This window comes from Mandrillus leucophaeus, unplaced genomic scaffold (assembly GCF_000951045.1).
Source record: "Mandrillus leucophaeus isolate KB7577 unplaced genomic scaffold, Mleu.le_1.0 Scaffold394, whole genome shotgun sequence".
Taxonomy (NCBI): Eukaryota; Metazoa; Chordata; class Mammalia; order Primates; family Cercopithecidae; genus Mandrillus; species Mandrillus leucophaeus.
The window spans coordinates 2,230,093-2,255,205 of NW_012104187.1; the positions used below are offsets into that span (position 1 = coordinate 2,230,093).

Genomic DNA, 25,113 nt, shown 5'->3' on the forward strand with positions numbered 1-25,113 from the left:
TACATGAAAAATTTAAAAGCTTTCTTTCTCAGATTACATTTTCTTTACAGAGGGAAGTTGTCCTGGACATGTGACCAAAGGGGCTTGGGGATGAGTTTCTGGAGGGAAGGTAGGGAGAGTGGATGGGCAAGAAGCAGGGACAGGCGGCATGAGGATTGAATCTCCTTCACCACTGCCGTCCGATGGCCGCCATGGACCCAGCATCAGACAGACGTAAGAAGTGGGAATGAGGAAGGCAGGAAGAGAGATTATGATGGCAGAGGGAAGGAGGATGGGTGGGTGGGTGGGAAGAGAACTTCCTGTGTCCACCATGTTTTTTCCCCCAAGGTACACATTCAAGTCAAGTCCTCCTCACCTGGATAGTAATAACCTGTGCTATTTATTTTATATTTTTCTAGATCAATGAACTGAGCCATGTTCAAATCCCTGTTATGTTGATGCCAGATGACTTCAAAGCCTATTCAAAAATAAAGGTGGACAATCACCTTTTTAACAAGTAAGTGCAAGTATGACCTTTCATAAGACTAGCATGGCTGCTAGGAGTACAAGTTTTGTGAATTTCTGTAATCACATAATTTTTCAATGGGTGGGAGTAAAGTTTTGCTGATGAAGTTAATCCTGTGATAAACATAACCATCTGTCATTTTTAGAGAAGCAACAGCAGGCTCTCTGGGATAATATCCTTTGCCATATGGCATATTGTTCTCTATGAATATCTTATACGTTGAAAGTGATATTCTCATTATAATTCAAATTTTTCAAGCTGTAAATTGCTTGGATTTTTTATCAGTTACGAACCTCTGCTCTTGTACACAGAACTTTGAAAATGATGATTTATGAACAGCAATGACTCCATCATAGAACAATAAAGACCGAAGGTACATTTTCATAAGGCACAATTAGATGCCATGTTGGGCATTGAGAACATTTCTCCTTCATTTGAATGTCGTTTTAGACATCATTATGAAGCACCTATTATATGTTAGGTGGTCCATTGAGAGCTGGAAATGCAATGATATAGAAGACCTGGCCCTGCCCTCAAGGGGCTCAGAGTACGAAAACTGACACATATACAAACTGCTATAGTTCAGTGTGCAAAGTATGATAAGGGAGGGGTGTGTGCATATGTATAATTTATATGCGTGTCTGGTTCCATGGGAACAAAAAGAGGGAAACAGTTCTGAATGATTAGGGTGAACCTCAAATCACTCCCATGTGAGGATCATTATGAAATTTTTTTTGAGACAGGATCTTGCTCTGTTGCTCAGGCTGGTGTGCAGTGGCGAAATTATATCTCACTGCAGTCTCAAATTCCTGGGCTCTCGCAGTCCTCCTTCCTGAGCCTTCCGAGTAGCTGGGACTACAGGTACAGGTTACCATGCCCAGCTGATTTTTTAAAAAACTTTTTGTGAAGACAGGGGTCTTCACTGCAGTCTCGGATTCCTGGGCTCAAGCAATCCTCCTTCCTGAGCCTTCCAAGTAGCTGAGACTACAGGTGCAGGTTACCATGCCCAGCTGATTTTTTTAAAAACTTTTTGTAAAGACAGGGGTCTCACTGTGTTCCCCAAACTGGCCTCAAACTCCCGATCTCAAGCAATCCTTCCACCTCAGTCTCCCAAAGTGCTGGGATTACAAATGAGCGGTATAAGCCACCGTGCCAGGCCGATTATGAAATTTCTTCAGGGATCCATTGTCCTTATGTGAAGCTGATGTGTTAGTTTTTCTCATAACAGTGTTTAGAGGCTGACTTTGAGGGAATTTTCTGTATGCAAATTTAGAATGTGGCATTTATATAAAATAAGCCTTTTAGGGGGGTGAGGGAGTGGCCCTGCTTTCCTCGGCAGTAGCTGAGAGGGAACCTGGGGGCCGTGCTGGTGGCTTGCTCCGCTACCTCTTCCTAACTCACTGTCCTGCCACTGTGCTTTTCCTTCACTGCTCCTCCTGCCTGGCCCCTTCCTTCCCCACCTCTTGTTTTTTGAGGAATGGCTGCAGTGTGTGGCCAGGATTTAAAGAGGTCACATAGTCCAAGCGTGCCTGTGACAAAGGAGACAGACAGACAGCCGTCTAGCCCCCCATGTCTCCTGGATCTTCCTGCGGGTTGTACCTGGTTCTAGGAAACACAGTTGTCCCTTTAGTAGACAGTGAACTCCGAACCTTTCTTTAGTTACATGTGGAACTCAGTGGTGACAGATGCAAGTCTGACTGACTGTCTCTGAGCTTTATTCCACGCTGTGACTGTTTCAGAGAAAACATGCCAAGCCATTTCAAGTTTAAGGAATACTGCCCGATGGTCTTCCGTAACCTGCGGGAGAGGTTTGGAATTGATGATCAAGATTTCCAGGTGAGTTGCTTTTGTAACATTTGCTTCCAGTAGGAAATGGGTTTTGCCATGCCTTTTGCTCTATAAATTAGGATCTATATTTTTGTCAATAAAAGTAATTATATAATAGTAGTTTTCATTTTGTGTAATAAGTTGTTAATGTTCATGCTGAAGTAAAGTGTTCTCCTGATTGGGGACCTCTATACATATGATATTGGTATAAAAGTCAGTAGGAAAATACATTACTGTTCTTTGGAAGGAGACTGAGCATGTGAGGGTTTTATAGAATACTCTGATTTCCAGGTGGAAAGGTTCTGCTAGCAGAGCCGCCTGTTAATTTCTGCTGTCAGACATGTCAGTAGCCTGTGTGAGTGTGCATGTTTTCTATCTCTGAGAGGCTACTTAGGACTCTCAGGAATCTTTATCTTGCTGATTTGCTGCTTTTCAAGTTGGTCAGACTCTTGCCACAGCATTTTTGTCAAAGGGCACCCTTTGTGCACTGCAGTGCTGGACTGTGGAATGACCATAACACTGTGGTCAGCACCAGGAACCCAGCATCCTGGGCGTGTCCTGTGGTGCATCTTCCTCTTCATCTTGGTTCCCACCACGTAAAAATGTGTACTGCTGCTCTCCTCCCCACTCTGGCCTGATCCTTCATTCTAACTTTTGAAAATCTGTTTTAATTCTTTAAATAACTGTTGAGCCATGATCATTTTTTTCTAAGAAAGGATTTGACATTGGTTACCCAAGTTTCATATAGCGAGCCAGATTCGTAAATGGCTAAGGATTTTTTTTAAAAGCGGAAATCTAAGGGACAGGTTGAACATCCCCATCAGAAAATCTGAAATCCAAAATGCTTCAAAATCGGATATTTTCTGATCAACATGATGCCACAAGTGGAAAATTCCAGTTAAGTGCTCAACACAGCATTCGTTTCATGTACACAATTATTTAAAATATTGTATAAAATTGCCTTCAGGCTATGTGTATAAGGTGTATATGAAATAGATAAATTTTGTGTTTAGATTTGGGTCCCATCCCCTAGATATCTCATTATCTATGCAGATATTCTGAAATCTGAAAAAATATGAAATACGACCGGCTCCAGGCATTTCAGATAAGGGATGCTCAACATGTACTGACTTAAGTCCCTTCAAATCTAGTCCTAATTTGCCCTCAGTTTAAGATCTGATTTCATCCTGCATTAAGTGACATATTGCCACCCTAGGTGACTACAAATTGAATACTGATACAGCTTACCCTGTCTTTTCCTCCGAAGAATAGGGTCCCTGAGGCAAACTGAGATAGTTAGCACACTTTCCTAAAGATCTGTGCTCCCACTGCCCTCTCTGTACCATTGCCAAAAATTTCCAGGAATTTCTCACATGTTTGCTGAGGCATGAGAGAGGCTGCCATGTTTGGAGAAAGCAGTGCTGACCAGGCTGCCAGTGACACTGTCTCACGATAGCCTGAAGTTGTGGTTTGCATGGAGGTCCAGACCCTGAGCTTGAGGCTCTGTGTACACACAAGAGCTGAGGGCTGGCTAGTGGGACAGGAAGGATGTGGTTGCTCATTTGCTATTAAAACTGCATGGGAGCCAACACTCATGTTAGGGCATTTCCTTTCTTTTCTTGAGACAAGGTCTTGCTCTGTCGCCTAGGCTGGAGTACAGTTGTGTGATCATAACTCACTGCAGTCTCAAACTGCTGGGCTCAAGTGATCCTCCCACCTCAGCCTCCAGAGTAGCTAGGACTCCAGGTGTGCACCACCATGCCCAGCTAAATTTTTTTTTTTTTTTTTTTTTTTTGTAGAGATGGAGTCTCACTATGTTACCCAGGCTGCTCGCCAACTCCTGGCCTCAAGCCATCCTCCCAGAGCATCAGCCAGTGCACCTGGCCTTGGGGCTTAATTTTTAAGAGAGAACTTAGATCACAATTATGGACTTGAAGTTTACTGCTGTAAAAATAATTAGCTTTTAACAGATAATTATTAGAATAGTGAAAAGCATTTCTCTGAAATTAAAATTAATAATTCTGTATCATTTTAGAATCATTACTAAATTTAAAGAGGCCACATGAAAATGAACTAGGTGCTTTTTTTTTTAAAGGAATTAACAGCAGATACCTTCAGTGTCTTAAGAAAATCTCCTCTGCCTTAAGAAAAGCTGAATACCAGTGTATTCCTCCTTCTGTCCACATCCTTTTTTTTGTTTGGGTGGGTGTTGCTTTAATAAAACAATTTCACTGGCATTTCACAGAAACTGACTTTTGAGGGCCCATGCATCTTATCTTGTTAGATATCTCAAAGCATTATTGAAATGAAGTCTTTCTATTTCTTGTCATAATCAACTCTGTCAAATGAGATCCAAAATGAACCCATTATGTTCTGAGTTCTGCACTGCAGCAAAGAAAAGTCATTTTTAAAATTTCCTCAAATGACCAATTTAGTTGCTGAAATGCAAAGACATGAAGTGGTTTTTCTTCCCTTTTTTTCACCCTACAAAGAAAACTACGTAAGTTGATATTGAAGTCAGTGCAAATTGCTGAGTACAAACTTTGAAGGGAAATTAGGCAAGTGGAGGATGATTCACAAGTAACTAATTGGCAAGTCCGTTAAACTCTTCACATGAGAGCTGCGTGTTGGGGAGAGTGGTGTGAGTGTGATTAATCATTCGAACACTCCTCCTTTCCTTAGCTCTGCCTGCTGCTTTTGGCATTTAAATTGCTGCTTTCTCTTTGGCAACTGTATTTCTATTTAAAAAAAAAAAAACTGTATGCTCCCCTCTATAAAAAAAGAAGAAGAAGAAGAAAAGTGTGTATTCAGTCACTTCAGTACTCCAGAGGTATACTTTTCTTCCCTCCTCAGTCCTGTATTTCTTTCCCAGTGTCTGTACCTCCTAAAATTCTTCAGCAGGGTCAGGGACCCTGAGTTCCAACTGAAACCAGGATCATAAATCTGGGGCTGTATCCCAGTCTATTGCTACTTGGCTTGGAAGAAAGGAGGGCAGTTGTGACAGCTCTGGCTCCAGGGTCACCTGGCAGGCCCCTGCGTACTGCAGGGATTCAGGCAGAAGACGGGCAGGGGCCAGGACCTGGGGCTCCAGCTGCCTGGCACATTGTTACTGCCCAGACAGTTCAATCCTCATGCCCCGTCCAAGTAACAGGTATCATTTGGCACATGTGACACCAAATGACTAAAAACAACCTTGTTTTCCTCTCCCAGAACTTGCTAATGTGCCTTTGCTGAGTAGAGTCTCTCACTGGCCGCCTCTGTCACTCCTAGGTACTGGTTACTGAAGACTGCATACATCAGAAAAAAACAACTCTTTTTCTGAGCTTATCAGTGTGAGCTGCTTTTTGAGTACTCTTTCCCAACTGACTTGGAAAGTAGGATCAGTGACCTAGGCTCTCATGGTGTTTTGGAGGACACTGGATAGCAAAAGGAGACCAGGCATTGCCTGCTGTGTTTATTTTTCCAAACTGCTTGCGTTTTGGACCAGCGGCTCTAAATCAATGTGGTGATCAGGGGCTCTATCATCTGGTTTATTTCATATTCAGACCTTTCCATTCGGCCGAGTGGGTAAATGGTCCCGACTTGTCTTGTTTGTGTGACCACCTTTTTGCTACACCTGAAAAAAGTAGGTATTGGTCCGCGGAGATCACTCTGTTTGAAGTAGAACATAGTTAAGTAACCTATGCAATTGACCGCTACTGGTGAACTTAAACTTCTTAAAAAGTTTTTAAGATAAATGAAAAGGATAATGAAATGAAAAATGAAAACATTCCTGCTTTCTCAGTAAACATTTGTATCTTTCCTCTGGTTTTGATTTCTGGAATATCTTTAAAAATGACTTTTCCTTGTTGTTAAAGACAAATTCAAAGAACAGTTCTAGAATATTCGTTGTTAATAGCAGTACCATGTAACATATATATGTAAACCTCTGTGTGTGTGTGTGTGTGTGTGTGTGCGCGTGCTCATGCACGTGTGTAACCAGTGCTTCTAGATTCAGAACTTTTTCTAATTCATTAGGGCGCTTTTAAATTGCATGATTGGTTTGTAATATGCTCAGGGTTGATTTCAGTGTTGAATCAGGGTTCTGATCATTGTTTGACCAGCATGATATCCATTGTCATACTTTAAAGGTATGTTTCAGGATGAATGCTGCCTGGGAGGCCTCTTCTGTGACTATAGCTGCAGTTCTGTGTCTACCATTACCTCTGCATCCTTAATCCCTGATCACCCTTAGGTCTGGGATTTCATGCATAATTATCAAATCAAAGTATTTATTTGTACCTACCACACGTCAGGCTCTGTGCTAGACGTTTTAGGGAATGCGGAGAGAAGAAAGAAAGGTGAAGCATCACTTTCTTTAAAAACTATTATGTACCAGGTTCTATATTAGATGCTAACGAGATTTGCAGAAATCCAGCATCTTGATTTGTAGTGTTCTTCATGAAAATCTGCACCCCTCTTTCCAGTCTCTTATGCTTATTTGATTGTCTCTTATGCTCAGACCCAGAGAGACTGGAAACAGAGGGTACAGATTTTCATGAAGAACATTAAACAGCCCTGGGAAGTCAAATAGAGGCTTCAGTTACATTTAGTAGCTGCCAGAGAGGGTTGCCTCCCAGAAACCAAAAAGTTATGCAGGAGGGAGCTGATGCTGTTAAACCTAAATAGACCACACATTTGAAAGTGAGGCCTCTTGTTCACTGTGGAGGATAATATCAGGTTTACTTTTCCCCTACTGTGTCTCCTGAATTAGAATCCCTCATTATTCACATCTGATGCCCTTTCTTCTTTGTGTTTGTAACAGAGAATTCTAATTTTAAAATAATTAATTTTAAGAGCTAACATTTTAAACTTTTGATGTTCTTATTTCAAGTTTAGAAATAAAATTCTAAAGTCTTAAGACCTTCAGTGTATACTAAACTTGAAGTGGAGTAGCAGGAATTCTGCCTTAATCTCTAGAATATCAAGTCTACCCTTTGAAACTTTCACTTGTAGATTTCTCACTTTGACTTTAAGCTGCCTGAGGGCAGGAGCAGTGTTTGTGTTTCCTGTCCGCCTGTCCCCGGTTTAGCACAATGCTCAGCTCAGCAGACACTTAAGAAATGTTTGCAGTCAGGGCAGCGGCCACACCTGTAATCCCAGCTACTCAGCTGGCCAATGCAGGAGGATCTCTTGATCCCAGGAGTTCGAGACCAGCCTGGACAACATAGTGAGACACCATCTCTAAAAATATGAAAAATAAATAAGTAAATACTTCCACTTAGTTGTAGAAGAAAGTGAGTGAGGGCTAATGGAGACTTTGAAGAGAATTGAACCCTCTGGGCCCAAGCAGAAGACAGGAGAGCCTATGAAATGTGAAGGTATTTGGATGGTAGCAGAATGGTGGGAAATAAAGATGTTAAAATAGCAAGAGACACAAAGACACCAGGGACACTGGGCCGATTCTGCTGCCAGTGAGCAGCCCTGTGGGTTTTGCTCGGGGGAATGGCGATGTCATGAAATCTGTGTTGTCTTTTCTTTTTTCTTTTTCTTTCTACTATATCTTTTTTTTTTTTTTTTTTTTGAGACAGAGTTTCACTCTGTCGCCCGGGCTGGAAGTACAGTGGCACAGTCTCGGCTTACTGCAGCCTCCCAACTCCTGGGCTCAATCGATCCTGCCACTTCAACCCCCTGAGTACCTGGGACTACAGGTAAGTGCCACTATGCCCAGCTAATTTTTGTATTTTTTTTTTTTTTTTGGTAGACACAGGGTTTTGCCATTGTTGCCCAGGCTGGTCTCGAACTCCTGGGCTCAAGCGATCCACCCACCTTAGCCTCTCAAAGTACTGGGATTACAGGTGTGAGCCACTGCACCCAGCCAAGGTCTGTATTTTCTAAAGATAACTGCATTGTAATTTATAGAATGCATAGAAGGGAGATAAGAAAATCAGGAGGCTGTGAAATCCCAGTGAGCCAAGCCTCTGTCACCCACTGTGTAAAGCATGGAGCAGCATCAGAAGACATTGAGAGAAGTAAACTCACAGGTTTGGTGGCCAGTGGCAAAGGACAAGAGCCTCCGACGCATTGGGACCCGAGAGGCTGAGAGAGCAGGGATGCGGGTCCCGGAGGGAGGGAAGTTGGGGGTTGCAGGCGGATAGAAAGGAAGATACAGTTGAGTTTTTGACCTCTTGACTGGCCCTGGTGGTGGGATACCCGGTGAGGCTTGTGGCCTGCATTGGGCATCCTGGCTCACAACTCTGGATGAGGTCGGAGCAGAGGTCCAGCTGTGGGAGGATTGGCACAGACGTGCTTGTGGGACTCCTCCTTGGTCCAACTCTTAACCCTCAAACTACGCCATCACCCCCGTGCTTGCTCCTCGAATGCTCAGGCACTCTCATTCCTTCGTCACCAGTTGTTGCCTGTTGGGTTTGCTCCGTTTGTCCTCACAGGTTGGCTGCCCTGGAAGGAAACTCCCACTCAAAGATGCACCGAGGCTGAGACCCAAGGGAGGCCCCTCTCTGATTGGACAACCTCTTGATAGACTGGGGGAAGCTCCCTCACAGCCCATCAGGGTCATCAGGCATTTCTTGCACTGTTTCAGGTCCTTTTTATGAGCTGCGCAAATGACTGTTCCTACCACCACCTGCCCCCACCTGGGACCCCAGGCTTCCTGTGAGCCTGTGTTTCCTGCCTCAGACCTGCTTTGGGTTTTGCCTTGTGGCTTTTGACAGAGAGCTGACAGCCAGTCATCCTTGCCACTGGGTGCTTCTCTCCAGGTTAAATGCTGTGTTTACTGTGAGCCCTGGGGACAGGTCCCTGGTATTTTAATCACCGTCAAACAGCAACCTGAGGTTTTAAAAGAGGATCTCATGGCACTCTGTGAAGTTTCTGCAACTCTGCTGCTTTCTCTGTTGGTCATTGCCTTTCATTTTTATATTCTTTTTTTCTGATAAGTTGTTTCATTATTAATAAGTGTTAAATTGCACTGTGTCTTGCTCCCTTCTATAATGAAAGCTATTCTTCGCTTGAGATCACAGCTTAGACTTTCTTTGAAATTCCCCAAGAGCTTAACACAGGGCTTTGAACACAGTGGGCATTTAATAAATCCTTGATGATGATGTTCAAGTTCACACGTTGGTCTTTAACTCTCTGGCGAGGTCAGAGGACCATCTGTGCTCGCTCACATATGTCAACCGCAGACCCAGAAAGCAGCCTTCTCCAGGCAAGTTGCTCCTGTCTCCTGGGCTGTGTGATTCGAGGCATGTAATCGTAATCCTGAGCTGTCAGCAGGGCAGTGATTGGTTTCCAGGTTTCAAGCCCATGAAACAGGTAGCCAGGTTGAGGAAAAGAATATTTCCAGGAAGTTAGAAGACCTGGTTGAGTCTTGGATCTTCAGTGACTGATGCTGTGACCGTGAGACACTCACTCACCCCAGGTGGGTCTCAGTTTCCTCGTCCGTAACATGAGGAGTGGGACACAGTGCTCTCTGAGGCGCCCTAGCTGTCAGGTCTCTGAATCTATTACTGTGCCGCCTGAGGAGATGGCTATCATGTGAGTTCTTCTGCACGGTATTGACATGTTCCCATATACGAGGGTGGCTTTACACATTTGAGCATGGCAAAGTTTAAATGGCCCCTCCTTCAACTAAAAATAAAGACTTTTCATACATAATTTTTAGCAGAATGTATACAAACGACTATCAAAATGGAAAAAAAAAACAAAAATTATACAAGACTTACACGATTAGTTCAAGAGATTAAATATGCAAAATGCTTGGTTGTTGAAAAAATACAGGGAAAAGTAACTGTTATTAAATGAGGACACTTTTATGAGAGAGATAAAAGATTGGCGGTAAGAATGAGCTAATTAAATTGACATTTATGTTTCCTTCCCCCTTCTGGGGGCTCCACTAATCCTGGATCTCTGACTGCGGAAATAAACATCTTCAACGCAGACGTTTAGAGGAAGGGGGAAAGGACAGCATCATTAATCCTTTTCTTAAGGGAAAGGACAATAAATTTCCAGTTATAAATATAAAAAGGCATTAAAGAGGGAGCTTCATCTCTCATTACCTTCCTTTATTTGCTGTAGAGAGGACCGAGGTAGCACCAGAGCCTCAAACACAGCTTTTAAGGTTTGAGCTAGGATAGTGTAAGATAGGAAAGGTATTTATTTGGCTATGGGAAAAGTACATTTATTCACCAAGTTGCACAATAGGCAAAAATGAAGTAAATTGTCATCCTCTTACCTGCCCTGCACCACACAGCTTTGCCATAGAACTTGAATGTTTGTCCAACTGTTCGTTTTTCTCTAGCTCCCTGACTATGCTAGGAACAAACTTAGAAGCAACATTTATTGGCTGTGATGTGTCCACTGCAATTGTGTATGCGTGCTGGCCTGAGTAGAGAGCACTTGCCAGGTCACCTCACTCATCCAGAGACAGCCCGGGGGCTGCGGCTGGCACAGTGCGTCTCCTCAAGGTGGATGACTGTGTCTAGGGTGCTTGCAAGATCAGTGTTGGAACCAATCACAAATACCTGTGTACTGTATGGTTACATCCGTGTGAAATGTCCAGAATGGGCAGCTATATAGACACAAAGATCAGAGGCCGCTCTAGGCTGGGGGATAGGGGAAGGAATGGGAGTGACTGCAGATAGGTTCAGCGTTTGTTTTTGGAGTCATGAAAATACTCTAAAAATGATTGTGATCATGGTTGCATGATTTGGTGAAAACATTAAAAACTATTGAATTGTATACTTTAAATAGGTGAGTCGTATGGTATGTGAGCCATATCTCAACGAAGAAGAATGCTCAGTTTGAAACTAGCTTAATTTATTCAATAAGAGACATTTTTTCCCAAAAGTTTGAAACCAGTTTAATTTATTCAATAAGAGACAGGTTTTCCCAAAGTTGATTTTGGCTGTTCTTCTTTTGGGATGGGTTATGGTATCAGTATTTTTATTTAGAACAGGTGACTTTAAATCATTTCATAATTTATAATATGAAACTATCAAATGTATAGAAGAAAAGGAATAACCAATGAAGAAAGTGAATTTTTGCAGTTCGTGCATGTTTATTAGATTTTTCCCATAAACTAATAGTAAATCATCGTCCATTTCCTAAGTCTCTACAAACTGACAGCAGAATAATAATTAGAAGAATGAGCAGGAAGCTTAGAGACCATTAAGTCCAGCTGTCTTTCTTTGCAGATAATCAGATAACAGAGTAAGGGATGTGGGAAGGGTGAGTTGGAGGGAGGACTCAAAGCCCTGACTTCAGCCCATTGCTGTTGAGATGGATCACCCTAACACTCTGAGGCTGCTTCCTGGGTCCATTCTGTTTTGCCGTCATCTATGTCCTTTGCCCACCTCTGGTTTGAGAGGTCACAGGGAAGTGAGCAGGGGCCAGCAATAGAAGGAAGACCTTGTGGGCTGGGAATTTTCAATCTGAAACTTTCTTGTGAAATTTTAAATTCTCCTTTTAACATGTAAGTTATTATTGAAGCCTTTAGGAAATAACTTATTGTCACTTTTGTTAGTGACTGATAGGTGCAGAATCCCCAATTTTGTCTGTTTGTTTTTATTTTTTAACAGAGTCTCTATCAACTAGGCTGGAGTGCAGTGGTGCAGTCATGGCTCACTGCAGCCTTGAACTCCTCAGCTCAAGTGATCCTCCAACCTCAGTCTTCCTTGTAGCTAGAACAACAGGCACACACCACCATAGCCGGCTAATTTTTTAATACTATGTAGACACAGAGTCTTACTATGTTGCCCAGGCTGGTCCCAAACTCCTGGCCTCAAGTGATCCTCCCACCTCAGTCTCCCAAAGTGCTAGGATTACAGGCATAAGCCACTGCGCCCAGCCCCCAGTTTTGAATTTAAATAAATTGCAGACCATATAACTCTCCAACATGACAAGGAATTTGTTTTTTAATGAGAGGAGATCTCTCCAAAGCCTGGGTGGATTTCATTGGGTAATTTTATCTGGCTGCTTTCTCATGAAGACAGGTAGATAAGGGTAAATGTTCCAGAAAGTGAATATTTTACTTTGGAGATGAAGAGGACTAAACCAACCCTCTAAAGGGTGTTTTTAAGGCCTTAGATAGGATCAGCTTCATCTCAGATTTGTCCTTTTAAATTAGGTGATTGAGAGGACAAATAATTTTTCTAAATGGTGCCTTCTGTTAGGCCTTCTTTTTCCCATGTAGAGCTGGTCTTAACTTGTAAATTTCATCTTAATTTCTTTTTTTCCTGTTTTCTCTTTTTTTTTAATCCCCCCAGCTTAGTAATATTCAGAGTGCATATAGAGTATAAAGTAACCCAGAATTCAGCACTCCCAGTATAAAAGATTGCTCCTTTCAGCTTTGACATTGTTTGTGAAGAAAATCCATGCAGTTTTAAGCAGAAAAAGTGGATGGGACATTTCTTATAAAGGCAGAAACCAGTGACAGGAGGAAAACAAGAACCTCCAACAATTCTCAGACCACATAAACTAATTTAAATAGACATGATGCAGTGTGCCACATGGTCAGAAATGTGAAGAATTCTTAGGGTTGACATCGTCACCACAGTCAACAGGACTCATAAGAAATGCTAAGTGCCGGTCCTCCTTCAGCCCTGTGTTACACTGTGTGAGTGCCTGACTCTGGGTCCAGGGCTCAGCAGCATGGTCCTCCTGTCCCAAATGCTTATTCCACATACTCATCTGTCTCAGCTCCTGCCTGGAGAGAAGACAGCTCCTACTCTTCCTACTCAGTTAATGTAAAGTAATGAACAGTCCTACAATGAGTCCAGATAGCTTTGTACACTTGTTAATAAAAGTGTAAATAACAGACTCTGGACTGCATTAGCACTGTGGCTGTTATTGATGATATTTTCTACACACTTTACTTGGCAAAACTGAAAACCTAAAGACAGGTTTGGTTTTGTGCCAGCTGGCTCACACTCTAAACTGGCATTAGAAGGTGTTTGTCACTATGGAAAAATCGACTGTCCCTTCATAATGCCCACCATACTCTAGAGCCCAGGCGAAGAAACAGCATGGCAGGGGGAGATGGAGGCTCTGGGTGGGGCCCCTGCAGCCCTCCGTGCTCACCAGCCCACCTGATGTTGGAGAACTGAGTTGGGCAAGTCATTTCTGCTCTCTGGGTCTGTTTTATCTGTATATTGAGTGGTTTGGAGTCATCTTCAAGGTTGCTTCCAACTCTAATGCTCTTTGAGATTTATTTAAATATGGAGGGACCCCTTGAAGGCACCTGAAGGTCGCTCCCAAGCTCTGTTTCCATCAAGGGCCTCCCAGCTTGTCCAAGCATCCAACATCATGCTGTGATTCCTTTTTTGGTTGCGACAAAACAAAGCACACTGAGGAGTTTCTTACTCAGTGTTGGTAGATACAGTGTTCGAGGCAGCACAGTGACTGTGTTGAAGATATAAGGCCTCCTCCGCTGAGCTCATGTGCTCGTTCTGGCTGATGTTGTCCTAAATACATGTGGAATCTGTGAAGTGTTATTTTCACTGCATCTTCTCTTTCTTCTCGGCCTGAGTGTCCTAAACCATCATTAGGCCCCTGCCGAGGTGATGGTTGTACTGTCCTCTGATCGGACTCTTTCTTGGGACAGGTGTCCTGAGTCACCTTCTGAGGCCCATGTTTTATGTTTTACAGCAGTTCCTAGACATAGAGCGAGTCATGTCTTCGTGTAAACCTTTTTTTTTTTTTTTTTTTTTTTTTTTGAGACGGAGTTTTGCTCTTGTTGCCTAGGCTGGAGTGCAATGGCACGATCTCGGCTCACCGCAGCCTCTGCCTCCCAGGTTCAAGTGATTCTCCTGCCTCAGCCTCCCGAGTAGCTGGGATTATAGGCATGCGCCACCATACCTGGATAATTTTGTATTTTTAGTAGAGACGGGGTTTCGCCATGTTGGTCAGGCTAGTCTTGAACTCCATGTTGGTCAGGCGAGTCTCGAACTCCTGACCTCAGGTGATCTGCTTGCCTTGGCCTCCCAAAGTGCTGGGATTACAGGTGTGAGCCACTGCACCCGGCTGAGTAAATCCATTTTTAGAGTCATAAAAGTTCCAAGGTAGAGATCTCATTCAGCCCATTCTCTCCCTGGGCTTATTCTCTATCACTTTATAGACCCGGAAACTGAGGCTCAAAGAGACTAAATGCTATCTACAAGAACTGATGAATGTTCTAGATCACAAACCAGTGCCCTCACCATTACACAGTACTGCCTTTATTTTTTATTTTTATTTTTATTTTTTTGAGACAGAGGCTCACGGTGCCACTTAGGTTGGAGTGCAGTGGTATGATCTCGGCTCACTGCAATCTCTGCCTCCCAGGTTCAAACAATTCTCATGCCTCAGCCTCCCGAGTGGCTGGAATTACAGGCATGCACCACCACACCTGGCTGATGTTTGTATTTTTAGTGGAGACGGGGTTTCACCATATTGCCCAGGCTGGTCTTGAATTTGTGGTCTCAAGTGATCCACCTACCTCGGCCCCCAAAGTGCTGAGACTACAGGCATGAGCCACCGTGCCCTGCCTGTACTGCTTTTAAAAACACATGTCTGCCTTGGAATAGGGCAAGAAAGTAAATAATAATAGTAAAAATACATAAACAATTTTACTTTATTATAAAGGCTACAAAAAGTCTATGATTATAATGACAGAAGTGTAGTCTTGTCTTTGTAAATCACCCTTTTTGGTTAGTTCAGAGAAAACTTTAGATAGGAATCTTAGGCATATTGCTTGGCTCCATTGTACACTAGTTTCTTTATCTTCAGGTGGGAAAAATGGACCTGGCTTTTCCTCTCTCACTGAAATATTGTGAAAATAAATGTGAAATAATGAGTTGGATTTTTCCAGGCCTTAGAATCATTCCAAGGATCAGGTGTTTTGTGTAGAATTGCATTAACTCTTTTGATTTCCTGCTTATCAAATAAGGCTTTTAATACATCTGATTTATGTATTTTTATATTCATGGTGATATGAAAGGTACATTCTGTGTTTTGATACAGTGTTCCTAACTTCATTGGTTATTTGATATTCATGAACCTTAAAAATATTCAGATAGTGTGGGTTGGGGCTACTCATGTGATTATTAAAATGGTGATTTGAGACAGAATCAAGATTCGAATTTTTAAGGTTTTATATACCAGGATGAAGACATGGCTGATATCCTAATCCAATGTCTGCATATGTTATTATAACAATGCCTTTGAAACTGAAAGAAAGGCAAAAAACTGGGGAAGAGTAGTATCTGAGCTAAGGAGTTCCTACATTATTTGCTTTTATATTTCCAGCCCTTTATAAACCCATACATTGGGCTGAGCATGGTGGCTCATCCCTGTAATCCCAGCACTTTGGGAGGCCAAGACAGGCAGATAGATCACTTGATGCCAGGAGTTCGAGATTACCCTCGCCAGCATGGCAAAACCCTGTCTCTACTAAAAATACAAAAATTAGCTGGGCGTGGTGTCACATGCCTATAATCCCAGCTACTCAGGAGGCAGAGGCATGAGAATCACTTGAGTCCAGGAGATCAAGGCTGCAGTGAGCCAAGATTACACCACTGTACTCCGGCCTGGGCAACACAGTGAGACCCTGCCTCAAAAAATAAAAATAAAAAATCCCATACATTGTATTGGTACTTGTACATAGTATTATTAAACCCTTCTTTAATTAATTAGTAAAGTAAATGCCATGGATTATTATTATGAACTATAAAGTTTCCCATTTTAATCAAACTGGAGGTGTAGAGAATATAATGGGAAAGGCATGAGTGCCGGTAAGTCTGTAATTATAACGTACTTAATACACTAGACTGTATATGCTGCGTGCCGGCAAAACACAGCATAAACACCGTTCTATAGACCTTGGTTTTCACGTGTGGTCTGCAGACCTACTCAAGCAGCAGCATCTGCTTCTGAAAATGCCCCACCCCTGACCTGCTGGATCAGAATCTGCATTTTCACACGATCCCTGGGTGATTCAGTTGCTTGTTGAGTTTGAGATGCACTGACTATGCAGCTTTCAATTTTATTTCACCCCATTGGCCCATGAGAGAATGTTATACTGTCCTATCTAATGTGCATAAGGAAACGATCTATGAAACTGAGGCTGCTGGAATTCCATCCTGTGCTGAATACAGTTCTCCTTTACTATTCCCCATCCCCCCAAAAGTTGTTTTACACGTATTGTCAGTTTGACAGAGTTTAAGGTCTGTTCCACTTGGTCTACTCCACCTGGCTTTCATAAACTTGATTGTTCCCACTTTGATTTTATGCCTGAAGATAATTTGCAGTCTTACAGTTCCTAGAGTTCTTGTTTTATTTGGAAGAAATACCCTTTTGCAAATTAGTGATTGCAAGAAGAAAGTAAGACCATTAACAAAGAGCAAGAATTGCTTTTTGGGGGCTAGCATTTAAAACCCCACCAGGGGAAATTCGCTTTGATTCTCTTCCTTTTTGTTCTAAGTGGGAAGTAGTATAAAGGAGATCTTGTTCATGTTTTAGGAAAAAACACTGTAATTAAGAAGGGAACTCTTGTTAATATAGCCATTTTCATCCTGAAACTCATTTTTATCATTCTCAGGCTATCTAATAAATTTCAGTTGTCTTAAGAATAATTGAACACTGCCAAGTCTTGCTATTTAAAGTCACTGGAGATTATGTAGATTTTTTTTCCTTCTCTCAAGTTTTCTAATAAGCTAAGGAAGGCAGATTCAGTTACTTCGTGGCCTTGACTCTGCATCTGGCAGGTGCGCCTGCTTGCCTTCAGGTCAAGGTGTGCGATTGCAGAATGTGTGATCCACTGCAGGGGATGCCAGGGTGGTGAGGTGAGAATCCTGGAAGGTGAAGATTTGCTCATGGGCCACTTTTCTCTTCAGGCATAGGTAGGGCCTGCGTGAACCCCTGCACTGCTGCAATCTGATTCTACCTCAAGTGGTTCAGTCCTGTTGATTTCATCTAGAAAGGAAGGAAAGGATAAAGAGACTGGAATATACTAGACAGAAAGGCACTCTTTCTTTTGCAAATCCATGGGCAGAGCTAGCTATCACCTGCCTCTCTGAAGATATCCATATTCCCTTAACCTGACAGCATTTGGCCACTGAGGCCTTTGAATGCCCACTCTAGAGAGGAAGTTAAAAGGAGAAAGCATGTTTGCCTTTGAATCCCACACAGGCCATCCCTAGGCCCAACCCGCACTGGGAGAGGCCTCCTTCACCATGGAGTATAAGAGCATGAAGTCCAGCGTTGGACAATCCTGGGCTCAAATCCCCGCCCTGTCACTTACTAACCATGTGTGGGGTTTGCTAGACCCCATGGCCTGGACAGCCATTGTCAGGAGATTGGGACAAGGAGGAGGCTTCTTGGAGGATGTAAGAAAGAGGAGATCTGAACAGAAGTCACATGGGAGGAGAAAGGTAGACCTGCCTAGCCAGTGTCACTAGCATGAACCAGATCTTGGAGTGAATGATGTCAGAAGAGCCCCTACTCAGAGACCCTCTGTGTCCACCCTCCAGGATATCAGTAGTTCTCAAAAATGGCGGTAGGGAGTGGAGGATGGACCGAATTCAAATTGCCTAAGGAGGAGCTGTTTTAGAAGACACTGTCCCAGGCTCCTGCCCTCTCCTCCTGGGGCACACAGTTAGCATAGTCTGCAAGTTAAGTACTTTACTAGTTGAGTAGTTTACTAGTTGAGAGTTTGGGTTCTGAGCCAGCCACACTGGAGTCAGAATTCTAGCCCTTCCCTTGCTAGCTATGTGCCCTTTGCCCAGATACTAAGCCTCTCTCATCCCCATCTCCTCATCTGTAAAATAATGATGATAGCAATCGTAACAATTGCATGGGAATGTTATCAGAATTGGGGGAAATAATCTGTGCAAAATGCTTGGCATGATACCTGTCATGTAAGGAAATGCTCAGTGACTGTAAAATTTTCTTTTATGACTGGAACCTAATTTTATTCAGAAGAAAACTTTGAGATCTTGTCCAACTGTGAAAAGAACTAAGTGATTAAAGTTACTTTGATTATCATTGTAGACATTAGTCTGCTTTAAGGATATTAGAATCATAGTACAATTCAAGCTGTTTTCATTTCATCTGAAAGGCTTGCAATGTGAGTTATGGTGCATGTAAAAATGTCGTCCTACTTATCAATTTATCCCAGACACAGATGTTTTTGAAAACTTCCAATGATGACAAATTCTCTGGGAATAAGAAAGCCACACCTTTAACTAGTTATCTTCCCCCCTTCCTTCCCCTCTTACCCCACCCGGGAAGAATTCCCTGACCAGGAGTGCACCCCTCCCCAACGACTCCCAGGCCCGCAGTGGAGCTCGTTTTCACACTTCCTACGACAAAAGATACATCATCAAGACCATTACCAGTGAAGACGTGGCCGAAATGCACAACATCCTGAAGAAATACCACCAGGTAATTTTTCTTGATATTTACTTGAAACTCCAAGAAGGTTAATATGCATAGCGATTTCTCACCAAGGCCAAAGATTTAAATATATAGTTAGAGAACAAGAAGAACACATTTCACATAAAAATCTCCTCTAACCCGGTGTTCTAAAATTACAGTGGCCAGATTCCTGGCAGTTAATGTTTAGGCATGCTTATGCTATAAAGGTCATTCATTATTTATATAACACTTTTAACCTAAATACTCTTGTATAATAGATTCAGTTATCACTGCTCTGATTTTGAAATCTTTCAGCTTAAGATATGGCAACTTGGCAGAAGTTCTTGCCTGTGCCAGAGATTGGGTGTTGACCTCTGAGTTTGTATCCATTTACACCTCCAAATCCCATTTTGCTGTCAGTGGTTCTTCTGTCCTGGCCCCAGCAGGGCCCACCCCATTCCAATCTGCTACGTAGCAAGCTCTCTGATTTTAGAAGGTGAGTGTTGGTCTGCTTCTTGCCCGCTTTTCATCCCCGAGCATAATTCCATTGTAATCACTGGAGGTAAAATCGACCATCCTTGGAAGCAGCAATCTGTCTCTCATGGAGTAAATTCCAGCACAAGCTTCCCTGGTACAGCACATGTTCCCAAGGCCCAGCCCGCACTGTAAGAGGCCTCCTTCACCATGGAGTGTAAGAGCGTGAAGTCCAGCGTTGGACAATCCTGGGCTCAAATCCCAGCCTTGTCACTTACTAACCATGTGACTTCTGGACTTGGTTGTTTTTTTAGAGACAGGGTCTTGCTCTGCTGCCAGGTTGAAGTGCAGTGGCGTGATCACAGCTCACTGCAGCCTCAACCTCCTGGGCTCAAGCAATCCTCCCACCCCGGCCTCCCAAGTAGCTGGGACCACAGGTATGCACCACCATGCCTGGCTAATTTTTTAAAATTGTGTTTTTATAGAGGTGGAGTTTTGCTATGTTGCCCAGGCTGGTCTTGAACTCTTGGGCTCAAGCATTTCTCCCATCTTGGCCTCCCAAAGTGCAAAGGTTACAGGTGTGAGTCTCCACACCCTGCCTGGATTTTGAAGCCACAGTGTCTTTGTTTATATAGTCAGGATAATAATAACACCTAATGTGGATTCTAAAGATTAGATAGGAAAATGCATGTCATGTACTTAGCACAGTGTCTGTCACACACTAGATACTCAATGTATGGTGGTGGCCATAGCATCAATATTATCAAGATAACATCTATGGTATAAAAATGACATAACAACTAAGTCACTTTGAGAAATTGTAGTCATATGATATGAACATGTCTGCTGTTGCAACATCCCAGGAATCATCTTCAGAACTGGTGTTTAAAACACATACACACGTTGATGCTTTTAGGATCTTAGTCAGCTTGAGCTGTCATAAAAAAGCGTAGACTGGGTGGCTTAAATGACAGAAATTTATTTCTTACAGTTATGGAGATTAAAGTCTGAGATCAGGGTGCCAGTAAGGTCAGGTTCTTCCTAGTTTGCCGACAGCCAGCTTCTCACTGTATCGTCCTGCGTTGGCGGGAGTAGGGTGATGGGGACAGGATCAAAAGCCCTCTTCTGTCACTTCTAATAAGGGCACTGATCCCATAATGAGGGCTCTAACCTCATGACCTAATTACCTCTCAAAGGCCCCACCTCCTAATACCATCACTTGGGGGTTAGGGTTTCACCATGAGCATTTTGGGGGTCACAAACTTTCCATTCATAGCAGAGTCACACTGTGTTTTTAATTTGAACAGCTCCCAATCCCCCAAAGGTAAAAATTGGCTGTCACAAAGGGTATTCAAAATAAAGTGCCACAGGCCCTGACTATATTAATAAAACGATTCTCAAGTGTAAACAATCACACTTACTAAGCATCTGCTTTGAAGGCAGCACTGGCCTGGACTTGTGAGTTCCTAGATGTCTGTTTAAACATCCCTTCCAAAGCATTACTTTGGGGTCATGCATGATGCTCTAATATCATGGATTCTTTCTTGGCAGTTGCTTGTTCTTCCAATCTTTGCAAGTATGATCAATTACATTTTGCTTGCAGTGAAGTCTATAAAGATCTTTGAGCTATATTCTGTTTTCGAAATGTGGTACTGCCTCTAGTTTGTCTTCTAAAATCAGTCAGTCTCTAAATTCATTTCGTATCTAATAAATCTTTTATAATATCTATTCCTTTTGAAATTTGTTCTACACTGCTTATGTTACTGCCTCTTATTCTAAAGGAAATTTTAAAGTGTCAGGACGGTACCTGTGAGGGGGAAGACATTGAGGCTCTGTTATCTAAACGAATTGAATTACAGGTTGCAGCTTTTAACTCTTCACCTTTTAAACAGTCTACTTTTTCATTTTTTCTCCTCTGGAAATTGATGTTGTACTTATGCATTCTTTTTATACTTTCTTTCAGTTGTCTCAGAACATTCAAAGCAAAGTGATATCTCATGACTGATGAGAACATATTGTTCTGATAGATAGCTAGGATACCATGCTAATAAAATGTGACACACAATTGAAGTATCAACTTCTTGATGACAACTTTGAGTTTAGCATCCTTTGACTTTACAAAAATCACAATTTGTAATGTTTTCTCTGGGGTAGTTATTGTAACCTAACATAGGGATTTGACACATCCCCAGTGTTAAAATAAGTGTGGGATCAAAATAAGTCTATTGACACCTCCCAGGGGCTTTAACAGTGTAAAGACTTCCTTTTGTTCCACTGCTACAAAATTGTTATCTTCTTGGTGTGTTCTTTATTCAGAAAAGTCTCCTTTATCCAACATCTATATTTTTTTTGTTTTTATAAACAGAATATTTTAAATATAATTTGTAGGGTCTTAATGATTGAGAATCACATTATTAATGTAAATTATTTAGAAGGCACTAAGTTGAAGTCAGGAGACGTAGATCCTCACCTGTTAGGAACTGCCTCTTGGGTGATCTCTGAACTCAGCTTCTGCACCTGCATTTCATTCATTCATTCATTCATTTATTCATGTATTCACTCTTGACCTTATTCTAGAAAGGATTTAAGGTGGCCTTCAAAGAAGTTGAAAATACAGGCTAGAATAAATGAAAAAAAGAAAAGGAGGAGGCAGAAAGATAAAGGCACAAAATGGAGCCTGGAATGAGTGTAGACATTCATGCCAAGATGACCAGCATGCTTGACACTTTGAGTCTGTTGCCAGGGAGAAATGTAAGTGGTCTTGGTACTAAGATCCAGCAGGGTTGACTCTAAGGAGTTCCCCACAGAGCAGATACAAGACACCTGACCTGATAAAACAACATCCTTGCCACAGGCTGAGAAACATACAAGAATGTCAGAGAACTTAAAAAAAAAAAAAAAGGTCCATATAGGCTGCTAATTATCAATATAGGCCATGTGTAAATATAGCCACGGTTGCAGCACCATTTGTTTTTGTTTTTGGTTTTGCTAATTTGTCCACTTTTAAATTACATTTAAACAAAAACAAATTAAGGACAAGGAAATGTGTGGGTGGCACAAATGTTGACCATTGAAGATGAACATGCCACTTGTATACATCTCAGCAAAATCTCACATAGAAGAGGTTTTTAAAACTACAGCAGCAGTGAAGAGTAACAGTGTTAATTCCGTAATCAGAGAATGCCACAGAAACCTCATAAAAGGTTCATCATTCACACAGTTTATTTGATACTAATCTATTTGGGGTGACCCCTGCTAGGCTCGCTGAGGGCAGGGCTGGGACCCTGCTTAGGTTGGCAGGTGTTCATGAAGGAAGATCCGGTCTGCCGAGTCAAACATCACACCCGCAGCAGTTAGCAGAGGCCACACCAACGTGTAGTTTACATTTAGTAAATGCTGTTCTACAGAGAAAGGCCACAATGCACACCGGCTGCCTAGCCCTCTCCCAGTCTGGCTTCTATTTGAATGTTTTTCAGGCTGTTCTTGTATGCCACTTCCAAACAAGATTTTGATGAATATTACTGGGTGTGGGCTCAGCCTGGCGTACCCTCGCGTGATTCCATGTGACCGGGCACAGGCCTCTCACTGGTAAACCCAGAGAGGCCTGTCAAGCTTTGCATTTCTCTCCCTGTGGTTTGAGATGCTCAGAGGTATTTGAGGTATGTGTCAGGCCTTCATTCCTACTTTATGTGGACCTAGAGTACTTTTAGGGTTTGTATCTAAGAAACTTTCTGTCTCCTGCTTCAGTAGTGATCGTCAGTTCTTCTGTTTCTTCTTGCTTGTTGTTGCTCTTACCTTGGAATTCTCTGGGCTTCTGAACCTTCCAAATCTAGACAAGGAATGCAGATTGTTCAATTGCATATCAGTTGCTGAGAGGCTCTCATAGAGGGTTTCTCCCGTGGAGTGAATTGTGTGGACTTTCTGACAACTTTGGTTACCCAACAGCCCTTTTTTTTCCTTTTCCTTTGTTTCATTTTGTTTTAATGAAAGGCAGCCACAGTTGCAATTATATTCTGGAGGGTTAAAATTGCCCCAAGGCCAGCCTCTGGAGAAGTAGAACATTGCTAGTTATTTGAATGTTTGAGTAAATTCTTCCTGGGATTAATTTTCTGACACACTGACCTTCCCAGCTATCTGGTATGGCTGGTGGTTCAAGAGCAAAGACTTGGAGCCAGCCAGCCAGCCACCTTCCGGTCCCAGCGATGCCCCTGGCCAATGGCATGACCTTGGGCAAGTTACCTACACTCTTGATACCTCTTGGTCTATAATATTTGGATAATAGTACCCCCTTCATTTGGGTGTTGTGCTAATTAGGTGAATTCATATTTATAACATGCTCAGAGCAGTGTCTGGTGTATAAGAAGTGCTAAACGGGCCGGGCATGGTGGCTCACATCTGTAATCCCAGCACTTTGGGAGGCCGAGGTGGGTGAATCACCTGAGGTTAGGAGTTCAAGACCAGCCTGACCAACATGGTAAAACCTCATCTCTACTAAAAATACAAAAACATTAGCCAGGTGTGGTGGCGCATGCCTGTTGTCCTAGCTACTCGGGAGGCTGAGGCATGAGAATCACTTGAACTCAGGAGGTGGAGGTTGCAGTGAGCTAAGATTACGCCAGTGCACTCCAGCCTGGGCAACAGAGTGAGACTCCGTTTCAAAAAAAAAAAAGAAAGAAAGAAAAGTAATAAATGAGTGACTGAATAAGATTTTTAATTAAATACCGTTCTTGTATTTAATTTCCTACACCTCCGTGTTGAAATCATTCTAATGTGGCATTCAGTCCTTAACAGTTTTAATCCACTAGGGGGCCTGGTTTCTGGTAGGCTATGGCACTGATGCAGAATTATGAAGATTTCAGCCGAAAGGAGTTAGATTTTTCCCCCAAGTTCCAGTATCTTGCTCTATTCTTCATTTCCTGCCCAAATTGTACCGTAATTTTCACTCTGTGCAAAGAAAGGAAAGCATCATCTCTCAGACCAATGGAGAATTCACATTAAGCACAGCAAACTTTCATAAATTTCATTTACTTCATTTTATTTTCTCTTACTTGTAGTTGGGAAAGTAATGTTTCGCTGTAAATATCCTTTTCACATTTCTGTTAGGCTATAAGAAACTCAGGTCCTATAAATGATGATTATCAGCTGATTAGCTAAACAATGTTAGAGCATTCAAAAAGGAAAAAAAAAGGCAAAGAACCCACTTGAATATCTTTTTTTCTTAAATTGACTGACTTTTCCCCCCCACTGATCTGAATTCATTGGGAGCTTTGGTATCATGTAGCTTCAACTTGAATTAAAATTTCAAAGTATTGACTGGACACAGTGGCTCATGCCTGTAACCCCAGTGCTTTGGGAGGCTGAGGTGGATAGATCACTTGAGGCCAGAAGTTCAAGACCAGCTTAACCAACACACTGAAATCCGGTCTCTACTAAAACTACAAAAAATTAGCTGGGGTTGGTGGTGTATGCCTCTAGTCCCAGCTGCTCAGGAGGCTGAGGCATGAGAATCCCTTGAACTTGGGAGGCAGAGGTTGCAGTGAGCCAAGGTGGCATCACTACATTCTGGCCTGGGTGAGATTCTGTCTCAAAAAAAAAAAAAAAAAAATTGAGAGGCATTGTCGGTAACATACCTCCCAGAAGTTGTATAGAACTTACAGTGTAACCCAAGGGAAGTTGCAATGTAGGTGATCAAGAAATACCTTATGAAATTATTATTGAGTGTTTTAATAGCTTTTGAAATGTAGCATTTTAATTTACTTTTTTATTTCAAAGTGACTGAATCGATAAATGGGTGAAATTGTTAAAAATGACTTAAATTCCTTTCTTATCCTTTTATTTGGGGAAACAATTAATACCTTCAGTTGAATCCAGAAGGTTTGCCTCCAAATCTGAATTCCCTGTTAAATAAGCTAATTAGCACC

General features: G+C 42.3%; 1 protein-coding gene across 2 annotated transcripts in view; it reads left to right on the forward strand.

The window, feature by feature from the left end:
* The first annotated feature begins 400 nt into the window (after positions 1-400).
* PIP4K2A (phosphatidylinositol-5-phosphate 4-kinase, type II, alpha) overlaps positions 401-25,113 on the forward strand; it is a 75,111-nt gene continuing 50,398 nt past the window's right edge. For both annotated transcript variants that reach the window (XM_011991324.1, XM_011991325.1), the window contains exons 1-3: positions 401-496; positions 2,245-2,341; positions 18,593-18,745. In XM_011991324.1, coding sequence (XP_011846714.1) covers positions 432-496; positions 2,245-2,341; positions 18,593-18,745 — 315 coding nt within the window. In that variant the 5' untranslated portion in view covers positions 401-431. The remainder of the gene's footprint in view (positions 497-2,244; positions 2,342-18,592; positions 18,746-25,113) is intronic.